This window comes from Camelus dromedarius, chromosome 2, assembly GCF_036321535.1.
Source record: "Camelus dromedarius isolate mCamDro1 chromosome 2, mCamDro1.pat, whole genome shotgun sequence".
Classification (NCBI taxonomy): domain Eukaryota; kingdom Metazoa; phylum Chordata; class Mammalia; order Artiodactyla; family Camelidae; genus Camelus; species Camelus dromedarius.
In genome coordinates this window covers 18,412,734-18,422,594 of record NC_087437.1, presented here as the reverse complement: position 1 = coordinate 18,422,594, position 9,861 = coordinate 18,412,734, and the positions used below count along the sequence as shown (strand labels likewise).

The 9,861-nt window shown below is 47.1% G+C and overlaps 1 protein-coding gene across 5 annotated transcripts in view; it reads right to left on the bottom strand.

The window, feature by feature from the left end:
• Positions 1 to 2,655: 2,655 nt before the first annotated feature.
• ARMC8 (armadillo repeat containing 8) overlaps positions 2,656 to 9,861 on the bottom strand; it is a 95,146-nt gene continuing 87,940 nt past the window's right edge. For all 5 annotated transcript variants that reach the window (XM_010976768.3, XM_031441759.2, XM_064491486.1 and 2 more), the window contains 3 exons: positions 8,868 to 8,940; positions 7,409 to 7,502; positions 2,656 to 3,434 (listed from right to left, as the gene is read on the bottom strand). In XM_010976768.3, the coding sequence (XP_010975070.1) occupies positions 3,401 to 3,434; positions 7,409 to 7,502; positions 8,868 to 8,940 (201 nt within the window). In that variant the 3' untranslated portion in view covers positions 2,656 to 3,400. The remainder of the gene's footprint in view (positions 3,435 to 7,408; positions 7,503 to 8,867; positions 8,941 to 9,861) is intronic.

Below are 9,861 nucleotides of genomic sequence, written 5' to 3'. Positions count from 1 at the left end.
AGAAGGCTGACCCTCTGGCACAGCCAAGGCCAGGAGCAGGGGCTGCAAGGACCCAGGGAGGAAAGTGCTCAGTGGGCCACACAGTGGCCTTGAGGGAGCCAGGTCATGGACCAAAACTTCCCTCAAGCTGGGAACTGACACATACCTCCCTGCCCAAAGATAGGGAAAATCTGTGCCAAGGGGCAGGACTGCTGGGGCAGGCCCAGGCTCTAGCCTGAGGGCAAGGTGTCGGGAGCTCCCTCTGTCGGCTCTCCATCAGGATCTGGGATCAGTCCCCCTTTCCCAGGCCTTGCTTCCAAGTTCCCTTGTGGCAGGGGAACCCCCTCCTGACCATCTTCCCCCAACCCCCATGCTCTAGGGCAGGTGTCCTTGGCTTTCCCCCCGGTTCTAGTGAGGCCAAGAGACAGAAGGTGCCTCCCTACATTTCAGAGACGGGGAAAGAAGGCAGCGCACAGCAAGTGCAGGGCGCTGGTCATTTGCCAAACCCTGGGCTTGAGTCCAGGGGGTGGTGGCAGTGGGAGTGGCAGAGATAAGAAGGGGGAAGGACGGAGTGGATGGACACAACATTGGGGAGGGGGGCGTCCTGGTGGCTGGGATGGGCCCCTGTAAAGACCAGGAAGAGGGAAACCCCAACTCCTGCAGAGGCCCTTGGCAGCTGCTAGGAAACACCCTAGGGCACTGGCCCCCATTGTGAAATGCAAAGTCACTTTTCAGCCTCTCATTCACCAAGAATCCTAGATTCCCAAAGCCAGTACACATTACCTTCTAATGTTTCCCAATGTTCTAGATATTTGGAAAACAGACTCCTTGTTAGAAGTTGCCACAATTTTTTCTTGGCTTTTATTAGCATGTGTTAAAATCATAGTATCCAAACACTACCAGAAGAACATGTATTGTTCTGCATAAAGTGCTTAAGGAAAAAAAAATGCAACTTATTCAATTGGACATTCTTTTCTAGTTCATAGATTTTGGGTTACAATCAGGGCACAAAAGGAGAAACAGAATGCAGTATTAGAGAGAGCGAGAAGCTTAGTTAAGAACTTGGGTGGAGACACAAGACCACGTCCCGTCCCGCCCCTCCCACTTCATTGCTGACTGAACACTGCACCTGCATAAAGCAGCAAACAGCTTTGTTTTAATAAATATATTTCCCTTCATTCAAATCGGAAAAGTTAATTATAGTAAAGCACTTTTTCTTTGACCATCTGTTTTTAGCCACAGACAAGATTTAGCCACAGAGTTTAAGTGTGAAAGTGTTATTTCATTGGGCTTTCAGCTTTCTAATGCTATCTGGGTTCAAGATTGTCTGAGCAATTCATTATTGGTTTATTTATATTTAGCTGGTACTTTAAAATACCAACTCTGTAGTGTTCAGATGCTCTGTACAGATGCCAACCAATGATATTTCCTCAGTACTAGAAATGTCAGTGAGTGGGCCTACACAAGGCCCCTCCCCCAACACACTCCATTTCTTTAAACTGGCTTCCGCACGTTAGCATTTTGATGGCTGCACAAAACCCAAGTCCCTCTTGTGACAGATTTTTAAATTGGTGATATTCTGAAAAAAACAACAACTTGGAAATCTCTGCGTTTGAATCTTGGGTGGTCATGTTGAGAACAGAAAAAAACTGCATTAAATACACTTTTAAAACATTCATTTGCAATCAAACACATTTAAATCTTCCAAGGAAGGAGCAGGCTGGTGACGGGGTGGCTGCACCTGGAGCAGCCCCGTCTGGAGTGGCTGGCGGGCTCGGGAGCCTGTTTGGGACATGCACTCAGGCAAGCTTCTGGGCCGCAGACCTCGCTTCTTGGCTGCAATGCCTTTCAACTTCTTATAGCAAACAGAAGAGGAAGGCTGGCTGTACCTTCAAATAGTCAAGAGCAACCTCGTTGAGTTCAGCTTGAGGCTGACCCAGAAGCTGAAGCAGGTGCCAAGCTCAGGGCTGCCAAAGGGCTAAGCAGTACTGGCTGTAAAAAGAAGTCATCTTCGGTTCTCCTGGGGAGACCCCCTTGCCTTCTCTCAAACTTCAGTGCTTCGGGCTTCGGGCAGGAAAAGATCTTAGCTGCATCTCTTACTAAAATTTCCATATCATTTTATAAAAGCACACTGAATAGCAGTCCTGAGTGACAAGTATACAGAATTTGCTGAGTGTAGCCAAGAGAAAAACAGCTTTCTAAACTATCCTGTTCTTTGCCTCTGTAGATGCGTCTGTAGAACATTCTTCAGTTTCACAGTGATATATGCTGTTTCAGGAAGCACAAGGTGATCAGACTTTGTTTCCAGGAAGTGATGACCTACTTTAGCTTGAGCACAAGTTTCCATGACTGGTTCTAAATCCTGCCGTGTGTTGCTACACCAGTGACAGGATTCAGAGCAGTTGGGAGGCTCTCAGCGCCCAGTTCCCGCCAAACGTGGCCCACTGGAGTCCCGGCTCGGCTTTCACCATCAGTAGTTCTACTTCCCTTCGATGTTTCAAAAAACGTATAGTGTATCTGTTGCCTCACTTCACTCCACCCTGTCCATGTGACTTGGAAGCCTGAGAGCTTATTGAATTAGGCTGAAAAGAGGCTCTGTACCTGCTGATATTGACGGCAGTAAGATGCTAGCTTACTATTTTGCACAGCACCATATATTGTGCCTGTTATTCAGGCCAACTATAGCCAACCTTTTCTTTTTTTTTTTTTTTTTTTTGTTTTTTGGGTTTTTTGTTTTGTTTTGTTTTGTTTTTTTTTATAAAGAAAATCTATGTAAGTTGAGGTTCAGAAATGCATATATTTTTTACTTACAAATATTCATCTGACCAAAATTCAACATAACCTTTATGGAACACTTAACAATTGTTTTGTTTTTAAAATAACATTTCATTCAAACTGTATATAATTCAGTAAAGTTTTTTATACAGCAAGCAATGCTTAAACCCTGGAAAATCTGTAGAAAAGAGATTTTCACACAAAATAAGGAAAGAAAACTTTGAGGTATCCCTCACAGACACACGCACCCATTCACTCTGTCCCTCGTGCACGCACGCACACACACACACATACACACACACCTGTGTGCGCAGACACACATCCATTCTCACTCACAAAGTGGCTGCAGCATAGGCAAAAAATTGTAGGTCCAATGGAAAATAATTGATTGTTCTAATAGAGTCCAGGTAGCTCAGAAAGAAACAAAACAAAACACAATAGTCCTCTGAGGAAATTACTACCTCAAAAAAAAAAAAAAAAAAGTCCTCAAGATGAATTTGAGATCTAAGCCTACCAAATTGCTTTTGCAAAACAGCTCCCTGCAGTCCAAGGTGACTTGTGCAAATAGAAGGAATCAAATGAGGCTAGTTCCTGTACTTCCTTTAACAAGGATGTGGGATGCTTGCAGGTGCCCAGGGCGCTCCCCTCACGCCAGGTACTGCTGCAGTGCCATCTTTGCCCTGGAATCACAAAGTTCCTGTTAGCCATCACCTCAGAAATGTGATTAAGGCAAAAAAGCCTCGGTTCAAAGATGATAGCTGGGAGAGCCAAGAAAGGTGGATTCCCAAAGGGAACTGGGGTGAGCCCTGTTGACATCTGCCACGGGGGGCAGAGATCTGTGTCAGCACAAACTTCAAACCCAGGCTGCCTACATTCCTCTTCCTGTGGCCCTGCTCTTGTCCCTACAGCTGCTGCAGCCTGGTGACATTCTATAGTTTTCCTGTCACTGGCATAGAGTTGTGATGGATCTGGAATTCCTGACTTTCTCCTGTTCTGGTGTAGGTTTTATCTAGCACTGCAGGACACTGGGGAGGACACTTAGGGTTCTGGGAAGCTATGAGGAAAACTGACACACGGAGAGGTGGGTAGGTGCTGATGAAAAGTTACATGGGGAGGGCCAAGAGCTCATGGGATGAGGGTGCCTCGTGGTTCAAATGCTTTAAAACTGAGGAAGGGAGGTTACAATTTTATTCCATTCTCATCATGCCTGATGACACTGACCAGCGTGGGATGGCGGTTGTCATGGTGATTAGGGAAGAAGGTAGCTGGTCAGAGAGGAAAAGCTGTAATTGGACAATGACTTAACCTGTCCAGATCCTTGTCAAAGTGCCTTCCTTTAAGTGGGGACTGAGAAGGCTACCTTTACTCTCTCATCATGAACTTGGTATAGTTCAGCTGTGGAAGTTAGGAAGTCTGGTTTTAGCAATGGCCTCCCCATCTAAGTTATGGAAAGTAAAGGCTAAAATTTCCCATTACTATCAGCTGATGAAAGTAGACTGGGCATGCAATAGGCTGGACTCAAGTGCAGTTTCTTCGGTGTAAACAGTCCGATCCATCAGAACAGAGAGCTCCATGCAGGCCGCTCCATGTTATGAGCGAGCTGGGTTTCTACAAGACTGTTTTCCTAGGGAACACATTATGAATAATGCTGCAGGTGACCTCTTATACACCGTAACTTCACAGATCTGAGGCCCTCTGAGCCTGGGGTGGAGAGGCCTGGTTAGTAATTTCTCCTCATCTGTAAGTGTTTGAAAGTGAAGGATCACAAAGCCTCAGAGACAGAAAGAACTGGAGAGATGTCATCTCTAGGTAATAGATTTTACTGGGCCATGATGGGAACGTCCCCGTGAGGGTCTTGACTGGAGTTCTGCATTGCTTTTTAAAACTGCCAATTCAGACTCCTTCTGGGTCTTTCTAAGGGTTGGCTGTGTTTGATTACATCTGCCCTCAGAGACTGTGCCCTCGCTAGCCTTCCGCTATCTATTAATATCTAAGGCGTTTTTCGGATGGATGGGTTTGCAGGCAAGGTCACCTTTCCTAAATGGACTTAGGCAGGGGAGCTCAGACCTTGACTCTGTTAATGGAGTTTAAGAACTGCTGAAAACATATGTGCCACACAAATCTGGGGAAACAGGACCAGGCCAGTCTCAGCAACGCAGGCCAGGGCTTAAACCTATTCCATCTCATGCTGGTGAGGCCTCTTTTAGTGTTCCAGGTCATCCCAGAGATGACCTTGAGCAGAATTAGTTTAATTTCTGAACAAACATGAAAGATAACCCCAGGGAACAGGCTGGCTCCCAGCCAGAAGACACAGGCTGACAGAGGCTGTCTCTTAGGCCAGCAGCTGTGGAGGCAAAGGCGGCGGCTCCAGTCCTCAAGGTTCAGCTCAGATCCAGCCTTCGGCATGTGGCTGCTCGTGACTTGCCTGTGACGTGATGCTCATCTGAGCGGCCGCCTCGGGCTGCAGTTATTTGGGGGTCTGTCTTCTCTAAGCCCCTGGACGGCAGGCTTCAGGGAGGCAGAGGCCCGGTTTCTGTGTGCTCTGATCTGGCACAGCCGTTCACTCAGGGAGCCATGACCCAGTGCCTCTTCCCTTCCGTAGGGCCAATGGGCAAGCTGACAGCCGTGTCACAGTGGGATGTTATCTAGGTGCCGTGGGAGCAGAGAAGGAGTCCCTGGCACAGCCCGGGGGAGGGTGGAGGATGGTCCAGCAAGACTTCTCGGCGGAGGCGACAACCTGGTCTGAGTTTTGAAGGACCCGTGGCCACTGTCCAGGGAATTCTCTGCCCTTGCTTTCAGGACACCTTATGCACCTGGGTCTCGGTCTGCCTTACCAGCTCTTCCTTCTGTTCCTCTGCTGGACCTTTTTTATCTCCTCCAAAATGTTGGCGTGTCCCAAGCATGCTCCTTAGCCCTCCTGTCTTCTCTCCTCTTTCACCCTCCTTAGGTGACTCCATCCAGCTCCACGGCTTTCTATATCATCCCAATTTGTATCTTCAGCCCCACTCTCCCAAGTCCCTTGGATATCAAACAGCATCAAAAAGCTGGAACACCAGACAAGGACTCTGGGTCCTCTCTACCCCCACTTCTCTTGTGTTCTTCACTAACTTGGTAAGTGACAACCCTCTATTCAGTTGCTCAGAACAAAACTCTAAGCATTTTCCTTTCCCCTCTTTCTTTAACAGCCTACAGGGGATGCATGGGCAAATCCTATTGGCTCTACCTTTAGATTACATTCTGAATCCAACTACATCTCACCACTCCTACCACTACCGCCCCCATCTCTTACCTGACAAGACTGGAACAGCCTTCAGCTGGTCTCCCTGCTTTCATTCCTGCCCTACTACAGACGATTCTCCAAACGGCCACCAGAGGGCTCTTTTAAAAGTTCAAATCAGATACTGTCTCTTCTGTTCAAAACTCTCCAATGACTTCCTATTAAACTCTGAATAAAATCCAAAGTCCTTACTATGGCCTACAAGGCTCCCTGAGTCCACTGCTTATCACTCTCCCCCTCGTTTATTTTCCTGTGGTCTTCCTGCTTTTTCTTAAGCAGCCAAGCTCATTCCTGCCTTGAGTCCCCTCTGCCTGGAATACCTCTCTTCTAAACATCGGCCTGGCAGGCCCTGTCATTTCATTCAGGCCTCTGACCAAACGTCACATCCTCAGGGAGGCCTTTACTGACTCATCTATATGAAGAGCTTTCTTACTCTCCACACCCTCACCTTGCTGATTTTTCTTCACAGTACCCTTCATTACCTGCTACACATTAATTTGCTTATTGTGTCTTCTGTGCTAGAATTTAAGTTCCACGAGGGCAACGACTTCATCAATTTTAGTCACCGTTTTATCTCCAATAACTGAAAAGATGCCTGGTAGAGGTTAGTATTAACAAAAATATTCATTGACTGAATGGGGATTCAGAGGAGAGGGGACTGGGATGGCAAATCAGATGGAAGAGAACGTGTAAATGCCTGAAGGTGTGATACAATGACAGGGCACGTGTGGCTGGAGCATGGGGGGGGGGAGGCCAGGGGGTGGGGAAAGCACGAGGCAGGCAGAGCCAGACTGTGAGGTGCTTCTGAGCCACGCTTGAGAGTCAGGAGGATGCAGGTGAGCTGGGAAGTGAAGGCTGTATTATGAAAAGTGCACACAGCCAGGAGAAACGTTCTTGGCTATTCTCAGGTTAGAGGGATCTCTGACCATGACTCTTGTCTCTCCCAGTAAATGGTGAGTCTTTGGAAGACAGGGACTCCATAATGGTCACTGCTGTATCCCCAACAGTCAGGCCAGGCTGGCAGCAGGTACTCAGTGAGGTTTTGAGCTAATGAATGTTTTTATTGTTAAAAGGCCTAAGATCTAGTCTAATGATTGAGGGAATGCATGGGAATGGCCTCGGGATCCTCTCCAGATACCCACTGAGATGGCCCAGGCTCATGTTATTCAGAGTTAAAATGAGAATCTTGAATAATTTGCTCATTATTAGTTTAGCTCTTACTCAGATGTCACATAGTTGGCTCACAGATTATTAAAAAAGAAATCCAGGGATCTAAAAGATTTTGAGTTTGGCCATGTGACTTACTAAGCAATTCAAACCCTTCCATAAACAAATCCAACATACCTCAAAGCAAGGCCCTTTCACCTTGATACTCACTTGTCACAAAGGTTTGAATCTGGTGACTGACTCAGTTTGTGTAGAATATCCACAATGCCCATGTCTCGTAATTTATCCTGGCGTTCTTGTGAACCTGAGAGATGGAAGCTAACAGGTTACTGGGAACATGACCCAGGCAGTTACTCTCCTTAATGCACGACCAACCACCCAGGGCCTTACCAGTGTCCTCCACTCCCCGCTTCCTTCCTCCCCCTTGCCCTCACCCTCCTCAATGTAGCCGAATGCCTTCGTGCTTGGATTCCCCAACAGCATTTTAACTGGTCTCTCTTCCTCTTGACCCTCCTTCCTGCAGTCCATCCTGGATTCTGCTGCTGGATTGATTTCTCCATGGACCACAGACAGGGTCATGGTCAGATTCTATAGACTGGCACAAGGCTCTCTCCATCAGGCCCCATCTTCATCACTTCTTTCTGGACATACTTAGCCAGGCTCTTCCTACTCCAAACAGGTCTTTTTCCCCCCTCTATTCTCTTCCACCCTCCTCGGACCTCCCAGCACTTCCTGTTGCCTCTTAGCAGGTGGTAGTTCCAAGTCCATACTACTATGTTCTACCTTCCAACCAGACCAGGACGCTGTGAGAGTGACTCTGGTTGCCTGACACCTGGCCTGGCCTGTATGTTGAATCCAGTTTTTCCTCCTTTCACTTTGATCTGGAAGAATAGTAATTCTCCTGGATTCCTTCCTCCCCACTGAAGAGCCCACAGTCACTCACTCATGCAGTGACCTCCTCGAGACATAGTGAACCAGAATCTCTAGGGGGAGCCAGAAATCTGCATTTTAAAAAGTTGCTCATGTGATTTTCATGTAGTCAACGCAGCACTGAAACCCATTGCTCTCTTACATCTGTTCACTACCTTGGCTATACAGTGGAATCATTTGAGGGATTAAAAAAAAACACTTCTGCCTGGAGCCCACCCCTAGAGATTCTGATTTAACCGGCTGGTGCAAAAATCCCTGGGTGATTCTAATACAGTCCAGGTGGAGACCTACAGAGGCCTCCTTACAGACTAGCCACTTCCCTAGTCCCAGTGTGTTTCTCATTCCTCACCAACACCCCCTCTTCTCCACGAAGCTCACCTGCCTGTAGTCCTTCCCTGTGCTTCCCTGCACAGAATGAAAGGCTGTATACTTGCACCTCTCATCTTCTTCAAGGGCAGTTCGCCATCCTCCTCCTTAGCCTTCTCAAGGGCAAGGACTGTCACTTACTTCTCTAGGGTCTCCTGCACCCCACCCTCAGTAATCCGGAACAGTGCCGACTCCAAGTTGGGGGCTCAGTGTCAGCTAGTCACACAGATTCTCATCCTAAGGGACTCAGTTGGGGGCCTGGGACCAAATGAATGGTGCCTCTACCCAGGACTTCTGGGCACCTGATGCCTTTCCTGTGCAAGACCCTCCCTTCCTGCAATTTTCTTCAGGACAAATCTCACCCATCTCTTACCTTCCTCGTCATTCCATATGAGGTTTGATATACAAAACATAGCGGCAAGCTGCAATTTGACATGTGAATGACCCTATTTGATGCAGAAAAAGAAAGAAGAAATGGAGGTAATCTCATTTGAGGTAATTTTTTGGAACATACCACAGACAATTCCAATAGCCTAAAAGTTTGAAGCGGGGACCTCAAACCCGAATGTCTTCTAAGTCACTTATTTGTCCCTCTGCGTTATCTAGTCTGCTTCTAAAAGAATTTAGCTTGGCTCTTATCTCAGCCACTGAGTTTTCTGTTTTTAATTGGCTCCTCTTTATGTTTCCATTTTCTTTGAATGGTATTCTGTGTTTTTATTTGCAGTCTCTCTCATTTCCTTCAGTGCTTTTATAGGGCCCTTTTTGAACTCATGATCTAGTAGACTATTGAGGTCTACTTCATTGAGGTCTACTTCGTTCTTTCAGGGGACTTACTCTTAAACCCAGTGTCTTGAGGAGCTACAAAGTGAGCACTACTGGGTGAACAGGTTGGGCTAGAGACAACAGAAAATGGTGGGAAAGCTGGCCAGGGGGAGTGAAACCTTGCCAAAAGACACTCACACTCCAATTTCAGAAAACAACCCCCACCCCCAGGGCCACAGGTGCAGTCTGCAACCTATCCCGCCACCCTTGTACACGGGAACACTGGCACCCGACCAGCCCGTGCTCCTGACTGAGCTCTGTCTGCGTTACGAGATGCTCGGGTCACCAGGCCAATAAACTGGATGCACGTGCACTCGGTACTCATCTCTCTGGCCTGATTATCTCATCAAATGACTCATTTCTACAGGAACATCACAGAAAACCTGATAGAGCCTCTTTTATTCGTAAGGGGCCTCCTGAAACATACTTTCTGTTTATTTCTCTTTATATACTGAAAGTACAACCATTTTTGCTTAAGTTATTATTTATCCATATAGAGTGTTTCTCCTAAATGAAAGAAGACCTAATGGTAAAACAATCTTTCC